Source organism: Lissotriton vulgaris, chromosome 1_1 (assembly GCF_964263255.1).
Source record: "Lissotriton vulgaris chromosome 1_1, aLisVul1.2, whole genome shotgun sequence".
Classification (NCBI taxonomy): Eukaryota; Metazoa; Chordata; class Amphibia; order Caudata; family Salamandridae; genus Lissotriton; species Lissotriton vulgaris.
The window spans coordinates 674281343-674305131 of NC_141685.1; the positions used below are offsets into that span (position 1 = coordinate 674281343).

General features: G+C 49.1%; 1 protein-coding gene across 2 annotated transcripts in view; it reads left to right on the plus strand.

Annotated features, from left to right (window-relative positions):
- SASS6 (SAS-6 centriolar assembly protein) overlaps positions 1-23789 on the plus strand; it is a 222966-nt gene that overhangs the window by 57677 nt on the left and 141500 nt on the right. For both annotated transcript variants that reach the window (XM_086954522.1, XM_086954533.1), the window contains exon 5: positions 14595-14766. In XM_086954522.1, coding sequence (XP_086810648.1) covers positions 14595-14766 — 172 coding nt within the window. The remainder of the gene's footprint in view (positions 1-14594; positions 14767-23789) is intronic.

Sequence of the window (23789 nt, forward strand, 5' to 3'; positions counted from 1 at the left end):
GGGATCGCCTTCGGGCCTTACCCAAGATCTAACTTTGAGTCCTACGTCCCCGCCCCCGGGCCCGGTCACGGACATTTCTGCCAAGAAACCGAAAGTGAAGCCAACTGGCCAACTGGAGGCGTCAACTTCCACGAAACCCAAAATGGCCGACTTGAAGAGCCACGCCAAAATGGCCGACCACAAGAGCCGCGCCAAAATGGCCGACCCGAAGCCTTCGGGGTCGGCGCCGAAGGTGAAGGCACCCGACGCGGCTGCGTCGGCACCGAAAGGGGTCGCGGACCCGAAGACGGCTTCGAAGAAGCGCCACGCCGACGGGGCGCCAGACCATGGGGCGTCGGCGCCGAAGAAAAGGCCTACCGGCGACCGGGCTCTCGGAGACGAAGAGTCGCTCGAGACGGTTCAGCCCTCGGCATCCCTTGCAAAGAAGGTGGGAGAATCCTTAAAGCGGATCCAACAGTCAACTGTGGTTCCCAGCCAGGACACTGTAGTGCCTAGGCCCACGCCGAAGTCTACCAAGGAGCAGACGCCCATTCGTTTTACCCTTCCTCCCAAGTCGGCGCCGAAGGCTTTCGCGCCTAAGCAGAGCGGACACTCTCAATAAGTGTTGACGCCGAAGGCTGCATTGGTGGTATCGAAGCATCGGCTCCAACCGCTGGCGGTGGAGGAACGTCGTGAGGTGATCATCGACGCCAACACCGGAAAATTATCGCTCCTCAAGCGAAAGATTACATCGGAGCCGGCCTTGGAACCTTTTAGGATTCCACTCAAGAACAAGAGAGACTCTTCGGCTCTGATGGAACCTCTGTCTCCACAGGCCCCGGAACACTCGCCGGCACACTCCCCCGTGCCTGAGGTGGACGAGGAAGAGGACGAGTACAACTATCCTGCGTACTCGGATCCGGAAGAGGAGCATGTGCCCTGGACAGCAGGAGGCGACGCAGACGACCCGCAGTCGGGCCAGGACACTCAACTTTTCGCCGCGAAGACGTCCCCGACGGAGGACTCGGCGGCATTCAATGCATTAATAGAGAGAGCTGCAGCGAACCATGACGTCGAACTGCACTCCGACCCCGTGGATGCCGATTTCTTGGTCGACACCTTCTCGGTAGCCGAAAAACAAGTCAAGACACTACCGATGCTTAAAGGGGTGCTGAAGCATGCTCAGGAGGTGTTCAAGGAACCCACCCGGGCGCGGGTGGTCAACCCTCGCATCGACAGGAAGTATAAGGCAGCGCCCACGGATCCCACGTACATTAAGGGACATTTGCCATTGGACTCCCTGATGGTGTCCAACGCTCGGAAAAGGGCGAATTCGCAGACTACTGGTGATGCTCCTCCCCCAGATAAGGAATCCAAAATATTTGAAGCATCAGGCAAACGCATTGCTGCGCAGGCAGCAAACATATGGAGGATCTCTAACACCCAAGCCCTGCTTGCACGTTATGATAGGGCCCAGTACGACACATTAGAGGCCATCCTGCAACACTTGCCTGACCAATACAAGGAGGCGGGGGAGATGCTCATTCAGGAGGGTAAACTTATAACAAATGCATCCATCAAATGTGCCCTTGACGTGGCAGACACTGCCTCCAGGGCTATCAATACTAGCGTTTTACTTAGACGCCATGCCTGGCTTCGAATTTCTGGGTTCAAACCCGACATACAAACCACTATATTGGGTCAAACAGTGAATCCTGACCATCTGTTCAGCCCTGAGGTGGATGCCTCCCTAGAAAAAATGAAGAAAGATACCAAAACTGCCAAGTCTATGGGGGCTTTGCAAAGTCAGCAGTTTCGGGGGAGTTCTTTTCGCCGCTCCAATTCAAGAGGCACCTCGAGGGGCCAGGCATCCCAGTCAACGCAATACTACAAGGGGAACACCCAGTCCTCGTATAACAACAACAAGGGCAGGGGTGGCTACAGAGGCAATAATATCAAAGGCAGGGGACGTGGAAACAATGCCTCCAGGTCCACCACCTCCAACAAGCAGTGACGTCTTGTCACTTCCCCCCGATCACACGACACCTGTCGGGGGGAGACTCCAGCAGTTCCTGCCGGCGTGGAGGTCCATCACCACGGACAGGTGGGTGAGGTCTATTATCCAGTACGGGTACTGTCTAGAACTTACGTCCATTCCACCGGACATACCGCCAAGAGGCCGTGCTATGTCCGACGAGCATTTGACCTTGTTGCAGCAAGAAGTACTGGTCATGCTGCAAAAAGGGGCAATAGAGCTCGTTCCATTGCAAGAACGGGGAACAGAAGTTTACTCCCTGTATTTTCTAATCCCCAAAAAGGACGGATCACTCAGGCCGATCCTGGACCTCAGGCCCCTGAACTGGTACATCAACTCGGAGCACTTCCATATGCTCACATTGCAGCAGGTACTTCCCCTGCTTCGGCAGGGGGACTTCCTAGCAACGCTGGATCTGAAGGATGCCTATTTCCATATTCCCCTGCATCCTTCCCACAGAAAGTATCTCAGATTCAAGATCTTAGACCAGCATTACCAGTTCAGAGTCCTGCCGTTCGGGGTCACCACGGCACCGAGAGTATTTACAAAGTGCCTAGCGACTGTGGCGGCGCATCTCCGTCGCCAGCACATCCATGTCTTTCCATATCTAGACGACTGGCTTATTCAGGCAAAGACGGAGCAGCAGTGCGTGGACCACGTGTCACGCACCATTCATCTCCTGCACGATCTGGGATTCTCTCTGAACTACCCAAAGTCCCATCTCCAGCCCGCCCACGTGCGACAGTATCTGGGCGCGACGATCGACACTCTGGCAGCCACTGCGCAGCCGAATTCAGTGAGAATCGCCAGTATCCAGGCGCTGATCCAACGGTTCAGACCCCAGCACTCGCTTCCAGCGAAGGTGTTCATGCAGTTGATAGGCATGATGGCCTCCTGCATCTCCATTGTCCCGCACGCGAGACTACATATGCGTCCGCTTCAGGAGTGCCTAGCACGTCAGTGGACTCAGGCTCATGGGCAACTGACAGACCTAGTGTTGGTGAGCGGTCGGGCATACAACTCTCTGCATTGGTGGAATCCACAAAACCTTTGCAAGGGCCGACCATTCCAAGAGCCTGTCCCACAGATCATCCTGACAACGGACGCCTCTCTCCAGGGATGGGGAGCGCATGTACTCCACTACACTGTGCTGGGACTATGGACACTTCAGCAAAGGAAGATGCACATCAATGTGTTGGAACTGATGGCAATCTTCATGGCCTTAAAGGCGTTCAAAGTACATCTGTGCAACAAGGTCGTGTTGATCCGGACGGACAACATGACGGCCATGTACTACATCCAGAAGCAGGGAGGCACACTCTCCACAGCTGTCTCATCTGGCTCAGAGCATGTGGAAGTGGGCCATTCAGAGGAACATCTTTCTCATGGCAGAACATCTCCCAGGCAAGGACAATCAAATGGCGGATCTGCTCAGCAGACACAGCCATCAGATGCACGAGTGGGAGTTACATCCATCAGTACTCCAACCGTACTTCCAAAGGTGGGGTCATCCAGAGATAGACCTGTTCGCCACAAAGGAGAACGCAAAATGCCAAAGCTTCGCCGCCAGATTCCCACACCCCCAATCACAGGGCAATGCGATGTGGATGAACTGGTCAGGCAGATTTGCGTACGCTTTTCCCCCAGCACCTCTGATACCGCTGGTGGCACGCAAGCTCAGGCAACACTCAATGACGCTCATCCTGGTTGCTCCAACGTGGGCTCGCCAACCGTGGTACACCACGTTTCTGGAACTCTCCGTGGTACCGCATCAAAGGCTTCATCTCACTCCCAGCCTTCTGACGCAGAGCCATGGCGACATTCAGCACCCAGATCCGCAACAGCTCAACCTGGCGATCTGGCTCCTGAAGTCCTAGAGTTTGGCTACCTTAATCTTCCTCCCGATTGCATGGACATCATTCGGGAGGCAAGAAAGCCCACTACTAGAGCTTGTTATGCGGCTAAATGGAAGAGGTTTGTCGTCTATTGCGTGGAGCACAGCATTGACCCGCTAGACGCTTCCATTCAAAACATCATATGCTACCTCTTTCACCTGTATCGTTGTAATCTAGCTTACTCTTCCATCCGCATTCACCTGTCGGCTATGGCAGCATACCTCCAGAATAGGCAGCACCTGTCACTCTTCAAGGTCCCTGCTATCAAGGCTTTTCTGGAAGGACTCAAAAGAGTCATTCCACCAAGGACTCCACCAGCTCCGGAATGGAACCTCAATGTGGTTCTTACAAGGCTGATGGGTCCTCCCTTTGAGCCACTACACTCTTGTGAGCTGCAGTTTTTAACCTGGAAGGTTGCGTTCCTAGTAGCAATCACATCGCTACGGAGGGTTAGCGAACTGCAGGCGCTCACCATCCAAGAACCTTTCTTCCAGGTACATGCTAACAGGGTGGTGCTCCGCACTAACCCTAAGTTCTTACCAAAAGTGGTCTCACAATTTCACATAAACCAAACCATTGAATTGCCGGTGTTTTTCCAAAACCCAGAGACGCTGGCGGAGCGGATGCTCCACACCCTTGATGTGAAAAGGGCTTTGATGTATTATGTGGACAGGACAAAAGATTTCCGCAAAACCCAACAACTTTTTGTTGCTTTTGCCACACAACACAAGGGAAATGCAATCTCCAAAGCAGGAATAGCTAGATGGATAGTAAAGTGCATTCAGATCTGCTACGCTAAAGCTAAGCGCACTCTCACTATACCACCGAGGGCCCACTCCACTAGGAAGTTGGGGGCCTCTATGGCTTTCTTAGGTAACATTCCCTTAGAAGACATCTGTAGAGCAGCCACATGGTCTACCACTCATACTTTCACTAAGCACTACTGTGTAGACGTGCATTCAAAACAACAGGCAGCTGTTGGTCAGGCTGTTCTAAAAACACTTTTTCAGACTGCTGCAGCTGGCACGGGCGGCCGCCGCTAATGGAGGGACTGCTATGTATTCTATGCACAGATATGAATTCAGCAGCCCACATGCCTCGAACTGCAAATGCTACTTACCAGTATGCATCTGTTCTTGGCATGTAGGGCTGCTGACATTCATATCGCCCACCCTCCTCCCCGGCGCCTGTAGCAGCTGCAGTATGTATTCATATACACATATATGCTCATAGCATGGTCATCACTCACTTCTCACTCCATCTCTGCCAATGGCTAAAAACAATCTGGGGATGGAGGCGATGCCCATGCGCACTGTAGTCCAGGGGAGGAGCCACCTATCTCGTGATACTTCGAAGACTCTTCCAGGACAACAATGTGCAATCATCCGGACCCAACACTAGGTGGCGGACTATGCACAGATATGAATGTCAGCAGCCCTACATGCCAAGAACAGATGCATACTGGTAAGTAGCATTTGCATTATAGATCACCACCAGTAACCACTGGTAACAGGTAGGTACACACTACGCAATACTAATAACCATAGGCCTAGATCACGCATGGGCACATAACCTCTCTAGTATAAATTATAATAGGCAAAACACAACCACCTAAGAATATTACAATACATTTAGGGGTATAAGCAAGAACACACTACACATGATGCATCACAACATTCAGAGGTGTAAGAACAAGGAAACACATGATGCCTAAAACATTCAGAGATGTAGGGAAGGAAAACACATGATGCATAAAAACACACATTCAGCGGTGTAAGAACAAGGCACATGATTCATCAAAACACATTCAGAGGTGCAGCACAGGAAAAACACATGATGCATAAACCAACACATTCAGAGGTGTAAGAACAAGGAAGACACATGATGCATAAAAACATTCAGAGGTGCCAGAACACAACTCAATAGCGCAAAAACACATGATGCCTAAAAACATTCAGAGATGCAGGAAAAACCGCACAATTGCGCAAAACTCACATAAGCCACCACCTGTGGCAGTCCCTAGGCCAACTGGCCTTGTTGGGGCTAGGGCGCCCTGTGTCCCAATGTCAGGGGCCTAAACGTGGCAGCTTCCTACTAAGTGCTGGGCAGCTGGATGAGGACGTGGCCGTTCACTGGAGCCTCGCAGGCTCTGGCCAAAGGATGTGTCCCCCAGAGCCTTTCTGGGCTTGCAAACAAATTGCCCCCACGAGCCTCTCGGAACTCGCAAAACAAAGGTGCAGCTTGAGCCTCTCCGGGCTCTCAGCAAGAATGCAGCCTCACTGGGCGGTGGGGTCCCTCACGGGGGACCCAGGAACACTTGGGGCTCCTTGAGCCTCTTTTGGGCTCTCGAGACAAATAGGCGCTTCTGAACCTCTCGGGGCTCTGGACACAAATGTGGGCGGGGAGCCACTCGGGCTCAAACAACAACAATGCCCTTAAGGTTGGAGTCCCGCTTGGGGGACTCAGAACCAGGTGAGGCCCCACGGGCCTCTCAACGCCACCGGCCTCGCACTGGGGGGGGGGGGGGGGGCGGGCACCGGCAATGTGATCAAGCCCCCAAGGCAAAGATTCCCATAGCAAGGGGGTCCCAGCATCCATCAGGGGGATCCCAGGAAAGGATCTCCAGAGTCCAGGACCTCAGCAGTCCATCAGGTATCCAGGCAAGCCTTCCCCTGGGCCCAAGCAGCAGCACGCCCCTGGCAGGATTCAAGTCAGAAACAATAACATTTTGTAAGGGGACACAGCCCCTTTTTATACCATAAAATCCTGTGTCTAGCAGGGTGCAGGCTATGTGAGAACCAGCTACAACTTGTTATAGGAAACTCCTTTCACTGGCCAGGCTCGGGACATCAGACGCACCACAGGGGGTGGAGCCAGCATTGTGTGGGGAAAGCCCAGCCCTATTCAGGCCCAGGTGCACCCCTCCCTTCACATCAGCATGCTAATCACTCCATTCACCACCGGGGCAGACCCACCCAGACTCTTGGAGCCAGGCTCACCAGCCAGCTTCAGCCAATCACATGCCAGACACAAATTACACAAATATGCCAACTTCTAGAAGGGCACTTCCACACTAGACACAATCATGCCGCATATATCATTGCGCAGCATTCAATCTCACGAGTTCGCACATACCAAACTCGACCCTGCACTCCCCACACATCAGGAACTACCATGGGCATACATATTCCCCATTCATTCCTATGGGAGGGCAGGTCACTCTCACCACACACACAGAGAGCTCACGCACTTTACACTGTACCACAGTGAAAAAGTGCGCAGAGGCCTAAAATCACCAACACCAGGTCACAGAAACAGGCTAGGAAAAAGAAAAAAGTTTTGGGGTGAACCTGCCTAAAAAGGGCCAGGTCCAACAGTGCCCAATTCAATTCACATCAAAAGATTAGGTTTAATTGGTTAAATTGATGATTATGAATGGTAGGTTGAAAAGAAACATCTTTACAGAAGTAAGATATCCATTAATATTCAAAAGCATGTTTCATAACAAGAGATTATCTGTTTACATACATAATTCCATAACAGTTTTATATAATGTAGCGCAAACTCTCCACTTGAAACAGAACACTTCCTGTTTGAAAAATATATTTTCTTTCTAATGTTATTATTATTATTATACTTTTTTATTTTGTAACTCTTTTTATTGAAATGATAAAAAAAAAACAAGGCAAGTACACAGTACAGTCGGATATCAGTCCAGAAGAGAGGAAGTAATAAAATACCATACAATAAGGTGCTCAAGTCATATTAGGGGATGGGGGCAGGGGGCAGGGGAGAGACAAATACAGAATCAGTTATTTCACGTACTCTACAAGGAATGGCAGGTCAGGGGGAAAGTGGAACTTCAGGGACTTCCACGAGAGAAGGAGTGCAAATGTCTCCACGGTAAGTATTCCAGTGGCCCCATACCTTACCCCATTTCCTGGGTCTTCCCCGTGATACATAGACCATTTTCTCCCTGAACATGCACCAGTCCATGTTTTCCATCCAAGCCTCAACCGTGGGAGATCTGGGAGAGCCCCACAGCTGCGCTATATCCCTTTTTGCTACCATGTTTCTGTAGTAGGGGATCTCTGTGTATAGTCATGATCTAGTGAATAGTCCCGCCCATGTGCGCGTACTGTAGTAGTCCCCCCTACTACAGAACTGGAGTTACAGGACAGAAACTACTCCTTCCTAGGGTTGCCCACTGTGTCTGTGGGACATTATAGTCATTTGGTTCCCAAACATTGAGGAGACAACGTCTGGCCTCGGGCAACAAATCAACACCAGTAGCCTCCCTCATCTTATTGTGTATACCCATCCAAAAAGCAGCTACTGCTGGACATTCCCAAATTATATGTAGAAACGTCCCAAGCAGCCCACAACCACGTTTACAAAGACAATCATTTGAGTAACCCATTTTAACCAAGCGTGGGCCAGTCACATAGACTCTATGCAGAATCTTCAGTTGTTCAAAACGGAAACGGCCCGGAATCGCGACCTCCTTGAGTGAAGAGCTAGCAGATTGCCAATCCTCGTCGTCTGATTCAAGACCGTCACGAGTCCATACATCCCGGAGGGACACCAACAGGCCAGTCCTACCATTAATTAGCTTTTTATAAATCAAGGAAATAGTACTATCTGGCACATGACCATCCAATATTCTATCCTCCAGTGGAGAAGACTCCGGAATACCGGCACTATCAGGGAAAACCGAAGTCAAGGCATGATGAACCTGTGCATATCGAAAATATTCCCTGTCACTCAGGTCGTACTCGGCCTTCAATTCATTAAAAGTCTTAAACTTGCCTTTCACCCGGAAGGTTACCCACAGTACTAATACCAATCATATCCCATTTTTCAAATCCTTTCGTTTTCCACAGGTTTCCTAGCTTCTCGGAAGCAAAAAGCGGGGTCGCACGGGTCAGTCGATCCCTCCATCCTATCGCATCATTAGCACTGTGCCAGGCCCGAACAGCAATCTTTGTGGGCCCGTAAAGTTTCCCTCTACCCAAACGAGAATAAAGCGCTCTATAGTAATCACCCCCGGTAACTCCCACTTATCCAAGGCAAACGCTGGGTTTATTCCGTGGGCCATACATACCATGGTTAATGACCCCCAGCTGAGACGCCCAATAATAACGCTTGATATCAGGGAGAGCGATGCCACCGTAGTACCATGGAAGCATCAACTTGGCAAGGGCGATACGCGAACGCCCATCCCAGACCAACTTTCTCTGAAGACCCTCGATGGTACGAAAATAACTTGCAGGAATTGCATCAAAAGTGTTCTGGAGGGCATACAAAAATCTCGGTAGCGACATCATCTTAAAGAGTGCAGCACGGCCGAGCGGCGAGAGCGGTAGCTTACACCAGCGCACTACGTCCGATTTCATCCGGGTTAACGGTGGGAGCAAATTCTGTTCCTATCGGGCAGCCGGGTTTAACGAAACTTAATCCCCGAGATACTTAAAACCTGTCTGAGTGACCTGGATGGGGCAATCACGCGGCAGAAGAGGGACATCTCCCGACAGGACATATAAGTAAGACTTAGTCCAATTAATGACCAGACCCGAGTTCTTCCCGAAGGAGGCGAGTACATCGAACAAAACGACTAACGACTTGGGGTGAAGTCAGGTAGAACAATATGTCGTCCGCGTATAGCGAAATACGATCCTCGAGGTCAGGGGCCCACTGGATACCCTTCATCAACGGTTCCCATCTAATCCATGCAGGAAGGGGCTCAAGAGCAAGAGCAAACAGGAGCGGAGATAATGGACAACCCTGTCTCGTGCCCCTACCAAGAACGAAGGGCTCTGAAACCCTACCATTCACAACCACTTGCGCCAACGGTTCCTCATACAGGAGCTTGACCCAGCCTATGAAGCCAGGACCAAACCCAAACTTGGCAAGTACAGCCCACAAATATGGCCACTCCACCGTATCAAAAGCCATTGTGGCATCCAGGGAGGCCAAGATGGCCGGCTCACGCAATAACTAAGTCCTCGCGAGAACACCACTTAAACGTCGCAGGTTCCGGGCCGTATTCCGATGTGGAATGAAACCGGACTGGTCTGGGTGGATCAAGTCACCAATTACCTTTTATTACTCGGTTAGCCAGTATCTTAGCAAGGATCTTGGGTTCCGCATTAAGGAGTGATATAGGCCTATAGGAGGCACAGCGGTCCCTTGGTTTCCCTTCCTTATGTATCACCACGATGGTCGCAAGACACTGATCACGAGGAAGGGAGCCACCATCTCGTGATTCCAGGAACATGTCACGAAGATATGGCGCAATCATATCGGGGCGCAATTTATAAACTTCAATGGGGAGACCATTAGGTCCCATCGCTTACCTGAACGAATAGCAAGAGCCACCTCATCTGCCGTTATTGCGGTATCTAGCAACTCTCTATCAGAGTCAGATAAGCTGGGCAATGAAATGTCGTGTAACAATAAATGGGAGTCTTCTTCCGGCCTATCAGATACAGGCGAATACACTTCTCAGAAATGTTCCATGAAACTCTGGACAATCTCCTCGGGTTCAGTCACAAGCGTACCATTTAGTTTCTCTATCACAGGAACCACACGACTGGCCCTCTCTTTTTTATCTAACCATGCTATCAGCTTGCCAGCTTTATCCCCCGACATCGTACAATCGACCTTGCTGTTCCCTGCCCATAACTTTTGCAGCATCTGTAACCAGCGCCCTATAGTCAAGTTGCTTAAGACTCATAGCCTGTATCTTCTCACGGGTGACTCCCGACTCCAATTCGCACTCCAGTTCGGAGATCTCTGCCTCATGCATAACCACCTCCTCGCGGCTACTCTTCTTCGATCCAGCAATCAATGATAGCGCCTGACCTCGGATGACCGTCTTAAAGGCCTCCCAGAGCCATACTGCAGAGGTGACCAATCCCAAATTCTCTACAAAATACTGGTCAAGTGATTTGACCAACTCCGAACGGGTCTTAGGGTTACGGAGATACCACGGATTAATCGGGGCTACCCGCCCCTCTGACCCAATATTCAAGTCTATCCCAATCAACAACGGAGGGTGGTCGGATATTCCCCGCTCCAGATGTCTCACTTCAATTATGGAGGGGGCGTGCGCAGCCGGTACTAAAAGGTAGCCAATCCTGGAAAGGCTACCATGTGCACCTGAGTGGAAAGTGTATTGATTCAGAGCTGGGTGCAACAATCTCCAACAGTCCATTAACCCCAATGTGTCCATGAAACCACTAAGCCAATTCTGTGACCCAGCAAGGTCTCTGGGTGGGTGCCGATCCTCCCTGCCAGAGACGACCGAGTTGAAATCTCCGCCCATGACCAGAATTCCCTCGGGAAGTCCCAACACTAATCGCCCCAGGTCAGCAAAAGTTGTTGACTGTAGTCCCGGGGGGACGTAAACTGAGATCAAGGATATGAGCTTACCCTCCCATCGTCCAGTAAGGGCTGCGTAACGCCCCTATCATCTAAATCTGTTACATCTATTTCTAAGGAGAGGGACTTCCTAACTAAAATACCCACCCCTCGGGATCCAGAGGTGAACCCCGCATGTGCAACCATATGATATCCCCTCCGGTTCATGGCACGGCAAGTGTTACCGATCAAATGCGTTTCTTGTAACAATATCACATCGGGAGACAGCCTTTTCAACAATTGTAACACAACCCCTCGTTTAATCTTATGCCCCAACCCATTCACATTCCAGCTCCGTAATCTCAATCCCCTACCCCCATCCCAGAAGTGGTAGCAGATCCACCTCCCCTCCGAAACCAACACCCACTTCAGATAATAAAACGATACGCTACCTTGCAGTGAACTTAAACACACCCACTGAAACATTCCCCCACCCTCAAACCATAAACCCGTTACAACTCCCACCACCCTGCACCCCTGCGAAAAATCAAATAACCACCCCAACTTGCAGTGTGCCTGTCGCCCTTATATCAAACAAGTCTACAAAAAAACAAACCCATAGGAGGACGAGATTCAACCCATCGCCCCGCCACTCCTAGACATGACACATTAAATCCTACATCCAGTGTCATCGAACCATTGCAGTGTCCTCAGTAAAGCTCAGGGGCCGGATACCATGTTCCTATTCCTGCTCCATCTGGCCGCCCTCCGCTCCTCCAGAATGTTCCTCTCGGCCACGTTGGTGCTGCAGAGTGTCAAGCCATTCTCCCGCATTCTCTAGTCGATCAAAGAAATATGTACGTTCCTTGAATTCCACACGCAGTCTAGCCGGGAATAACATTGCATATTTCAGTTCCATGTCTCTCAATCGTCTTTTGATGCCCAGAAATCCAAGTCTTTGTTTTTGGACTGCCTGTGTAAAATCCGGGTAGAAACTTACAGTGGTGTTTTCATATTTTGTGGGTCCATTCAGCCGTGAGGCCTGCAGGATAGCGTCTCTATCCCGGAAATTAAAGATTCTGGCGATGATAGGTCTCGGCGGGGCACCCACCTTTGGTTTACCGCCCGGTACTCTGTGAACCCGCTTAACGGCAAAGAACTTGCTCAGACCCCTAGGAGCGAGGTGTTTAGTAATAAGATCTTCCACAAACAGATAGGCTGCCGGATCTTCTGACTTTTCAGGGACTCCGATAATGCGTACGTTGTTACGCCGGGCCCTACCTTCAAAGTCCTCCAACCGGCGCGCAAAAAGATCATTTGAGGTCCGTAAGTTGCGAACCTCCATCTGCAAGTCGGATACGTCGCCCGTTAGGCTGGCCGTTTTCAGATCTAAGGATTTTACCTTTTCGTTAGTTTTTGTTAAATCCGTGCGGATCAAATTCACATCAATCGAAACTGTGTCCAGCTTGTGGGCGAGAGTTTCAAATTGCTGGCCGATGGGCGCCTTCATACCATCAATGGCACCCATGACGTCTTGCAAAGTCAATTCCGTCGATGAGGAGAGGTCCTCCTTAGTACCATCCAGTGATCTGCTCGGTCCACCAGGGGATCCTTTAGAGTGGGCATACCGATCCATATTGTTTGCTTGGGTATAGGTACCCCGCCGAGTGGTCTTAGATTTTGACTTGTCGCCATTGCAGACAAGAAGGCCTTCCACAGTATGTTCACTCGAGAGAAATGGCTGCAATCAGAGTATCCTCAGCAACCAGAGGCCACAGTTGTCAGGGCCTTGTATCCAATGTCAGGATAACGCCTTAAGATTGTGAAGTCATCAAAAAAGCGTCCGCTGGTGTCATGCTGCACTTTCAGAGAAGGTCTGACTGGAGCCACGAAAAAACGAAAGTGAAAGTACAAGTCTGTGATTCCTCAGGCCGCTGTTGTTCAACTACTGCCCGGATAACATGCCAACTTAAGCTCCGGGCATCTCCGAGGGGCAGGCTGCAACATTCAAATCTATGTTATTCCGGTTCCCGAAGTCCATTTCAAATTTGGACAACAGTGTCCACCTCAGCTATTGGTCGTCTTCAATTACCCGTCGATGTAATCAGGATAATTTTCAGGATAGATGCGGGAGTTGCCAGGGTCTCGGGAGCCCTGTGCTCACGCGACCATCTTGGTTGCGCGCGAAGCTCCTCCTGTTATTGTTTTTTAATAACCACCAAAACATGTTGTATAATTTAAAATGGATTTAAGAACATATATGAGCATAATTGATTAAACCTTCTTTCATTTTCCCATATTTAACATTGAAGGACACTTTTACACAGACATACAGAATCACAGAGAGATAAAAGGTCCTGCTTACATTAATGTAGCCAAGGGCCTTAAAGATGCCAGCTTGCAGCTCAAAGACAACCCTGCTCCGTTATTTTCTAGATGTGGCCATAGATACAGATTTAGTTGTTTCTTTAGATTGTGTCTGTCCCCCACAAAAAAAAATAATCATACAGGATGTAAATAATATACATACATAAAGGGTCTTTTGGTCAGGGGGCTTCATCCATTGGGCTGTTATATTGTCATTCTCATTTTTATTTAGCTTCCGCCTACCCCAACATACAGCATGGGGGCTACTTGTAAGCTCGCTTTACCTATTGACTCCTTTCATTTTGAGTGACTGTACAATGCCTGTTCACTTTGTTTACATCCCCCTAATAATCTTTGCTCTCTCTTCAGCAATAGTTCTGTTTTATATTAACTTTAGACAGCTGATAGATAAAGCGTGTTGACCTCCTACTTTGTTCTGAAATAGTTTTCTAGTAGTCATTTTCCACTTTGTGCTCTATCTACAGTGGAGATCTCTACTTTTCTGACAGACAAAAGTTTGACAACTTTTGGCAAATGTTCTAATTGTGAAATTGTTTACATTTATAAAAGTGTAGTCTAGGAACCAAATGTAAACTGTCATTACTGGGCTGGGTGGCGGCAGGAGAGAATCAATAATCCATATGTGATTGCCTTATTTTCTACTGGTTTTGTGGACTAGGCTACAATAGGATCATAGAGAAGCTTTGCATGTATCTAAGATCTTCTTAGCTCCTCTGAGGTACCTGAAAAAATGGTCCCTTCTCGACACATGCTATGTTAAACAGCCCTGAACTTTGAGGGGTATTGAAAGATATGTAACCTTGATGTAGCACACTCTGCAAGGTTATATAGTCTTTACATCAACTACTAATTCACTTCTAATTTTCCCTAATTGACCAAGCTGTTTTTTAACACATGATGTCATTTGTTTCAGTCTGTCTAATTATTTTTTAAAGGTTCTTGCTCCAGCTAGTTTCTTCAGCGTCGGTATTGGACCACACTCCTGCCTTTTTGAATGTTGTGGAAACCAACCCATTTAAACATTTGACACACCTCTCGTTAAAACTTTTACCCGGCAGTGATACAGATATAAAGAAGTACTTGGCTATCTGTTTAAAGGGTATTAAGGTAAGACACATTTTAATTCCACTGAAGTGTTTCTTGGTTCCTTACAAGCATTTACCTGTTATTAGGTGTCTTCTCTTGTATTCCGTTCCATTGCTTGATTCTGGGGTTTATACTCTTATAGATGGTACTTTCCTTGCTCAGACTTCTCCAGATTATCTACATGGCTTTGCACCTGTTCATTGTGAGAAAGTAATATAAAGGTATTTTAAAAGTTCCCACTTAGAAACTTTTCAGTGAAAGTCTAGCAATGCTATCCAATGGGAGAAAATTCAGGTTACAGGTAAAGTACTTTCTTGTTACTTTTGTAATCCAGTACTGGGCTCCTATGTCCAGCACTGGGATAGCTACTTAAGAAAAGTGAGTAAATACGTTTCAGTAGTTGGTACGATTTTTAAGGAATATTTCAGGTTTTCAAAAGTAGACAATTGGAAGAAATTTCACAGAAAAGTAGACAATCGATTCTTATGGAGAAAATGCAGGTTACTGGTAACCCCGGTTAGGATTACTTTTGCGGGTCAGTACTGGGCTACAAGGTACAGTACTGGCTTCTCTCCTGGTCACAGGTGAGTACTTCGGATTTCCGTATTCGGCTGATTTTATAGGAATATTTTAGAGTTTCAAAACTTCACACAAGAAATTTCGAGTCAAACCAGTCAATGTTATCCTATGGCAGGAAAGTGAGTTATCGGTTTCCAGGTGAGTACTCGACTGGTGAAGTTGTGGTTCTGGGCATAGACTCAGGGGTCCCCAGGGTCAGGTAGGTACAGTTGGTACACCCTCAGCGGCACAGGGGCAGCTGGGTGCAGAGGTGTTATGCCCAATGTTATGCAATGGAGGGAAGGGGGCCTTCAGTTGGAGGTTGCAAGCAAGCAGGCCAATCTGCTGTGAGAGCTGAGCTCCTTGTCACTTACTCTGGGGAAGTAGAGTAGGGTAGTAGCTGCTCTTCCAGCGGCACACTGGCGGCTGGGTGCAGGGTGCTTTTGAGCCCTTGTGCGCCCAATGTTATTCAATGGAAAAGGTAAAAGGGGAACAAAGGCTGCAAGCCCGGGGACGGAGATTCTTCAGGTGCCACCACCACTTCGAGAGGTAAGTTGGGATCCTGGGGAAGAGGTGAGTACCCCAAAGTAGGGCACAGGGGCCCGTGGTGCGCCGGGTGCAGGGGTGTCTTTGGGTGTCGGGAATCTTACCCTCGGCTGGTCGCTGTTAGAGGGGGCCCGGGTTCTGAGGCTGCAGGCGTAGTCTGGGTCGTCGAGGAGGGTCTTTGGGCACTGGACCTCTGATCCCAGTCACCTGTGGGGACGTCCTCGTGGTCTTGGATCACTCTGGCTCGGCTGGTGCAGAGTGGGTTGGTCTTGTGCTTCCTGGCTGGCACCAGGGGTATGGTTGTTGAAGCAGAGCCTCTGCTTATGGGAGTCCCAGTCTTTAAGAGGGTCAAGGCAGGCAGGTCCTCCGGGTGTCCCAAGGTTGCTGTCCGCAGGAGTCACCGGGATTAGGCAGGAGCAGGTTCCAGGATCGACAGGCCGGTATGGCTGGGGCCAATTCAGTGGGAGTCGGCATGTGGTGAGCAGTTGCACGGCGGGTCTTCTTCTTGATCTTCTTTTCTTATCCGGATCTGAGGAAGGAAGGTTCAGGGAGCCCCTAAATACTGAATTTAAGGGTGTTACAGATAGGGCAAGGGCAGGGACCAATAGGTCCCTGTCCTGGGGTGGGTACACCCCCTAGTCTGCTCCTCTCCTGTGGTAGGGGTGCAGGAACCTAGCTGTGATTGGGCAGGGCCCCTCATCTTAAAGATGGCCGGAGCCCAGGGTCGTGCTTCCTCGCCTCTCCCACCTGAGGGGTGGGGTTGGCACAGGCTGGCACACCCCCCTTCCTGACGTAGGGTTTCCCGCCAGAGTGGGGGTCAGAACTGTGGGGGCCAGTTGCAGCGTACAGCAAATGGTGTGGAGAAGCTCACAGAGGCGGCAGGCCTTTGAAGCTTCCCCCTGCCCATCCTGAGGGTGGAGACCTAGCACCTCACCCAGGATGTGCATTGTTGCAGGACCAGGAGAGCGAGTGGCTCTCCACTCAGGGGTCCAGCAACATGTCTGCTGTGTGGCAGCCTAGGCAGCCTCTCAGTCCAGATGTGGATTGTAGGTTAGGTTTCAGGGGGCATCTCTAAGATGACCTGTGGTGCATTTTACTATTAAACCTCACACTGGCATCAGTGTGGGTTTAATGTGCTGAGTAGTTTGATACCAAACTTCTCAGTCTTCAGTGAAGTCATCATGGTGCTGTGGAGTTCGTAATGACGACCTCCCAGCACCATATACTCTTAATGGCAGCACTGCACTTACCGTGCCCAGGAATGGCCCTGGGCACTATAGGGGCACAGGGCTCATGCACCTGTGCCCACACTACTGGCATAGCGCACCCAGCTAGAGGGGTGACTGATGTATGCCAGGGCAGTGGGGTTGTGGGCATGGCACACAGGGATGTGTGACATGTCGACTCTCTGTTTAGTTCTGTGCTTAGACCCTCAGCCTGCAAAGGCAGTGTGTGGGTGTCGGGGTACAGGGCCCCCAAGGGTGGCACAATAAGTGCTGCAGCCCTTAGGGGTCTCCTCTGGTCACCATGCCCTGGGTACCTAAGGTACCATTTACTAGGGGCTGACAGGTAGCCAGAGATGCCAATTAGGTTTTGTTTCAACACAGCTTTAAGAAAGGAAAACAGGCCCTGGGCACCTGGTTGGCTCAGTCAAAGCACATCAGCAGTTCAGCAAAAAGTGAGGGCATACCAATGCAAGAAAGATGGCACTTTCTCACAATCATCATTTGGGACATTATTTTAAAATGTACCTTCCACTTTGATTTTGAAATGCACGTTTAACTTTGTATTTATTGTGTCTTCATTTGGAGTTCGTGGGTGTGTTTTCTGTCTGCCATTTATCATGTTTTGTTGACTTGTGTTTGACACTGTTTAAAATCCTTGTCATCTTGAGCCTTTGGAATAAAACTTTAGGTACAGAGTTTTGACAGTTCTTTTTCTTCCCTAGTCCACATACTTTTGGAATTTGTTCAACAGGGATGTATGTGAACCCATTAAATTAATTAACTTTCTCTGTTGCTCCTCAATTTATTACTGTCTGCTCCAAAAGAGGATTTGAAGTTTTTTTGACTCCAATGTATGAACAAGACTATAAATACAAACACTGATTATCTTTGCTCAGGTATTTTAGCTATCTGAGGGTAAGGCAGGGGCTGCATTCTATTAGACCCGCAGCCTCCATCACAGAAACATAATGAGGCACAGAACCCATAACTGAGTGTTACTGATTCACTATGAGACCATGTGATTTTTTTTTTTATTAAGAAAGAACAATACACAAGGCAATAATACAGTATGCACAGACATGTGTTCACAAAGGGAGGACTTCTGAGTACAGTGTTATTCAGCATATAACTAATCCAGAGAGTAGGGGGGTCAGCGGGGAAGCAAGTCAATGATAACATAGAGTGAAAGATACATGGAATGTCGGATCAGGGGGAGAGGGAGTCATCTAGGATCTCGACGAAGGGGGGCGTACATATATTTCCACGGTATGCATTCCACTGGCTCCAGACTTTATTCCATTTCCTAGGTCTACCCCTTGCCACATATACAGTCTTCTCTCTAAACATACACCAATCCGTGTTTTCCTTCCATACCGATACCGTGGGCGGCCGCTGGGAACCCCACAACTGTGCGATGTCTCTCTTAGCAATCCTGTTCCCAAGGTTCGCCCACTGGGTCTGAGCAACATTGCAATCATTCGGTTCCCACACATTCAGCGGGCAGCGCCTGGCTTCAGGCAGTAATACCACTCCTGTGACCCTTTCCATCACTGCATGCACACGGTTCCAGAATGCAACCACCTCCAGACACTCCCAAATTATATGAAGGTAGGTCCCAACCATTCCACAACCACGTTTACATAACCCATCGGAGGAATAACCCATACGAATCAAGCGCGGACCAGTAACATACACACGATGAAGGATTTTAAGCTGGACAAGGCGAAGACGGGCAGGTATAGCCACCTCCTTAGGCGAAGATAACGCGGATTGCCAGTCCTTGTCATCCAGCTCCAAACCATCACCAGTCCAAACCTCCCTGAGACGCACAAGTAGATCCGCCCGATTGTTGATAAACTTCTTGTATATTAATGAAATCGTGCTATCAGGCACATGACCATCAAGCACCCGATCCTCGAGCGGGGAGGACTCCGGGATGGTGAATCTGTGCATACCTGAAAAACTCCCAGTCGCTCAACTCTTATTCTGTCTTTAATGCCTCAAAGGTCTTAATTTTGCCCTGAGCCCAAATGTCGCACACCCTGCTAATACCAATCATGTCCCATTTCTCAAAACCTTTCGTTTTCCAGAGACATCCCAATCTTTCAGACGCATATAACGGGGTTGCACGGATCAGTCGGTCTCTCCATCCCAGAGCCACATTCGCATCATGGCAGACTCGCACAGCAATCTTGGTTGGTCCATATAATTCCTTCCCTACTACCTTAGAATAGAGCGCCCTATTGTAGTTACCGCCCGGCAAAAAATACTTGTCCATCTCGAATGCCGGGTTAGGACCAGGTGCGTACGTTGCGTGGTTGATCGCGCTCAGCTGAGAGGCCCAATAATAACGCCTGATATCTGGAAGCGCTATACCTCCGTCGTACCAGGGGAGCGTTAGCTTAGCAAGGGCGATACGCGCACGTCCGTCCCAGACTAGCCGCCTCTGTAAGCTTTCCACCTCTCGAAAATAACTCGCTGGAATGATATCGAACGTATTCTGGAGCGCGTACAAGAAGCGTGGCAGGGACATCATTTTGAAAAGCACTGCACGCCCGAGCGGTGACAAGGGCAACCTACGCCAGCGCATAACATCCAGTTTCAGCCTCTGAAGAGGGGGGAGCAGATTGCGCTCGTAGCAAACAGCGGGGTCTAAAGATATGAAGATCCCCAGATATTTGAATCCCGTCTGCGAGATCTGGATAGGAAATCTACTAGGCAAAGGAGGGAGACCACCCAAAAGCACATAAACACAGGATTTAGTCCAATTGATAACGAGACCGGAGTTCTTCCCAAACGAAGTAAGCACGTCAAACACGTTTAGCGATTTTCGGGGGACGTAAGGTACAACAAGATATCGTCTGCGTAAAGCGATACGCGTTCCTCAAAATCCGGGGTCCACTGGATACCCTTTATCGAAGGTTCCCATCGCAGCCAGTGGTTCCAGAGCGAGGGCAAAAAGTAGGGGGGACAACGGGCAGCCCTGGCGTGTACCCATCCCGAGGGTAAAGGAGTCTGATACTCGGCCATTAATGACTACCTGAGCCAGTGGTTTCTCAAATAAAAGTTGCACCCACCCGATGAACCCGGAACCGAAACCAAATTTCGCGAGAGCGGCCCAGAGATATGGCCATTCTATTGTGTCGAAGGCCATCGTGGCGTCTAAGGAAGCCAAAATGTCAGGCTCATGAAGGGACGCCGCCCTCGCAAGGACGCCATGTAAGCGCCGCAGGTTAAGTGCCGTATTGCGATGCGGGGTAAAACCAGACTGATCCGGGTGGATCAGGTCACTAATTACCTTGATCAGTCGGTTGGCTAACAATTTGGCTAGAATTTTGGGTTCGGCATTTAAAAGCGAGATGGGCCTATAGGAAGCACAGCGATTCCCGCTGCTTTCCCTCCTTGTGGATAACCACGATCGTAGCGAGACGCTGGTCACGAGGGAGCCAAGGTCTCGCGACTCCAGGAACATATCCCGAAGATACGGCGCCATTTTGTCAGGTCGCAGTTTGTATAGTTCAATGGGCAAACCATTGGGACCCATCGCCTTGCCGGAGCGAACGGAACGAATAGCGGTGGCAACCTCATCCAACGAAAGTGGTGCATCCATTAGGTCTCTGTCTACCTCCGATAGGCGCGGCAACGCAATGTCGTGCAACAACAGATGAGTCTTCCTCCGCCCTATCCGAGACCGGAGAGTACACCGTTCGAAAATGTTCCACAAAACACTCAACAATCTCAGCCGGGTCCGTCACACACACTCCATCAAGTTTCACAATCACGGGAACAACACGACTCGCCCTTTCTTTCTTATCAAGCCACGCGATCAATTTACCAGCCTTGTCACCAACATCATACAATCTGCTCTGTTGCTCTCTATTCATTACTTTTGCAACGTCAGTAACCAGGGCTCTGTAATCTAGCTGTTTCAAGCGGAGGGAATGTAGTTTAGCACGAGTCACGCCAACCTCGAGGTCACTCTCTAGCTCGGCTATGTCTGTCTCAAGACGAACAGATTCTTCATATTTAGTTTTCTTAGCACCAGCGATTAGCGACAGAGCCTGTCCACGGATAACCGTCTTGAAAGCCTCCCACAATGACACAGATGAGGACACAGACCCCACATTTTCAAGAAAATAGTGATCAAGGGTCTTTATCAAATCAGCGCGGGTCTTAGGATTGCGAAGATGCCAAGGATTTATGGGAGCGACCCGTCCTTCGCTACACACTTTAGTATCCATACAGAACCACAAAGGGGAATGGTCTGATATACCCCGGGCAAGGTGTCTAATTTCTCTAACAGAGGATGATTGCGCCGCCGGCATCAGAACATAGTCAAGTCTGGAGAGACTGCCGTGGGCCCCAGAATGAAAAGTGTATTGTATCTGCTCGGGATGCATCAACCTCCAACAGTCTACCAGACCAAAAGTCTCCAAGACAATGTGTTTTTAAACGTAATGGACCCAAGCTGCACTTTTGAATACCCAGCTGCTTCCGCAAACCCAAACCCATCACAGTTATTTCTTTACTGAGGAAGACCTCAACTTAGTGCTGCTGCAATTTCCGCATATTACAGATGTTCTTATCTTCTAAGCTATGTAATCCACCAGTAATCAAAAACCATATTCCTGTCTAGTAGTTCTACATCCTGTGCAGAAATCAAAGAACTGTATTCATGACTGTATTGAAAGCAACCTTTATCTGACTCTGCTTGCCTCCTCCATGGTATGCAGATGTAGCGAGTAAGCGAGAAGAGCTTCTAAATATTACCAACATATTAGCAAAACCTTCAACGCAGTAGCCTCACTTACTTTAAATAACCTGTAGAACTAATGGAGACCCCTCGATGGCCCAAATGACAATATACCACACAAAATCACAAGGGCATTAATGCCCCATTTTGCTGCCAGGATTAGTCTGGCCACACATACAATTAGAGAGCTGTTCCAAAAGTTCCTAGAGTTGATGTGACCAGCCACAGCTAACAAAGCCTCTTCAGCATCCGACCAATGTTGTAAAAAAAAGTCCTCGACCTTGAGAGATGAGAACCAGAAGAATTCAGATCTTATTGTGCCTCCCAGATTTGTAATAGCCTTAGTGTTCTTTTGAACTCTGAGCCAGCAAGACAGACATAAGAATACAAAACGTCAAACCTCCCAAAAGAACCATGTTGAGCATCTACCATTAAAGATCTTTTCTGAACTCTCACCTGACATCACAAGCACTATTACTGCTAACATGTCCTCCACTGCAGTAGAAGCCATTAACTGCTCAATTGAAATTGGCAAGCCCATATTAAACCTCCCTTTTTGCAAGCAGTATGATGGGTGATATCACATACCATCTGTGACGTTTTTTTGAGTAAATGAATGAAAATAAATTTTGTAAAGAGCCAACTTAGCCAAGGGGCATCAAGGCGCTGCGGAGAGAGATCAGAGTCAGAGATGTCCATAGTTATCAGGGCTTACAGCTTAGGACAGGTGAAAAGCCAGGTCTTTAGGCCTTAAGAAATGAGGAGTGATTTTCCAAAGTGGAAATTGGGGAAGGAAGGGAGTTCCAGAGATGCTCCTGTCCCCTCACTCCCCCCCCCCCCCCCCCCCCCCTCCTCTCCACCTAGCTTTCCTAATCCTGGGAACTGTTACCCTTGCCGGGGAGATATCTTCGAAACATTTTATTGATGCCTTCTGAGCCCATATTGTGGACGGCTTTGTGAACCAGGTATAAGGCTTTAAACACAAATCTCCTCCCCAAAGGGAGCCAGTGCAGACTTCTGATGGTGGCTGAAACAGAGTGGAATTTAGGGAGGCCCATCGCCAGCTTAGCAGCGGCATTCTAGAAAAGTTGAAGTCGATGTAGGAGCCCCTAGTTTATCCCTACTTAAAGAGCATTGCAGTAGTCTGATCTAGAGCACACAAGGGCCACCACTGCCTGTTTTCGTGCGGGTAGGGAGAGAAAGCGGAAGATCTTCCTGAGAATCTGTATCCTCCCAAAACAGGTAGAAACAGTTCTATGTATTTGTGCACCCAGGAAAACGGAAGAGTCAACAATGATGCCTAGAATTTTGGCACTAGGGCAAGGCAGGATCAAAGCGTGTCAGGCCACCAAGCCTCCAACCAGATGTCCTACTAGTCTCCAAAAATGAGGTGTCAAACAACATATTTGGTCTTTCGGGCCCGAGGGGAATTGCCATTTAACCAATATCGGGGGAAGACCTGCTTGTTTCACATGGTACAAGCTTCCCATAATGAGTAAGCCTATGTGACCTCTCTGCAGCATACTAAAAAGTTGACCAAGAAATTATTTTTTAGCCTCTGTAAACGTGCACTGTCGGAGGATTTTAATATACCACTACATAGTGGTGCCATCTGTTCCTCTTAGTTGAATTTAATAATTCAAAATTGACACTGCTACGTTTTCGACTTAGCGCATGAACTGTGCCATCGCTCAACACTTATTCGTTGTCACAGCTGCTTGTTATCTGCGTGAGATTACTCTGTAATAACGTACCATTTTATGATGTATGGGGTCATCATCCTGCCATATGGTCCCCATCCAACCTCCATTCTAGCTGGGCAATTGAATCAGGAGAAAGAAATCATAAGTGAGTATGGGCTGGGCAACTCTGCAAATTCTGAGTACAACCACTAGGCCTGGTACAGAGGACATTTCCTGTGTTATGTCTCAGAACACCCCAGACTTCTGGACCTGCAAGTA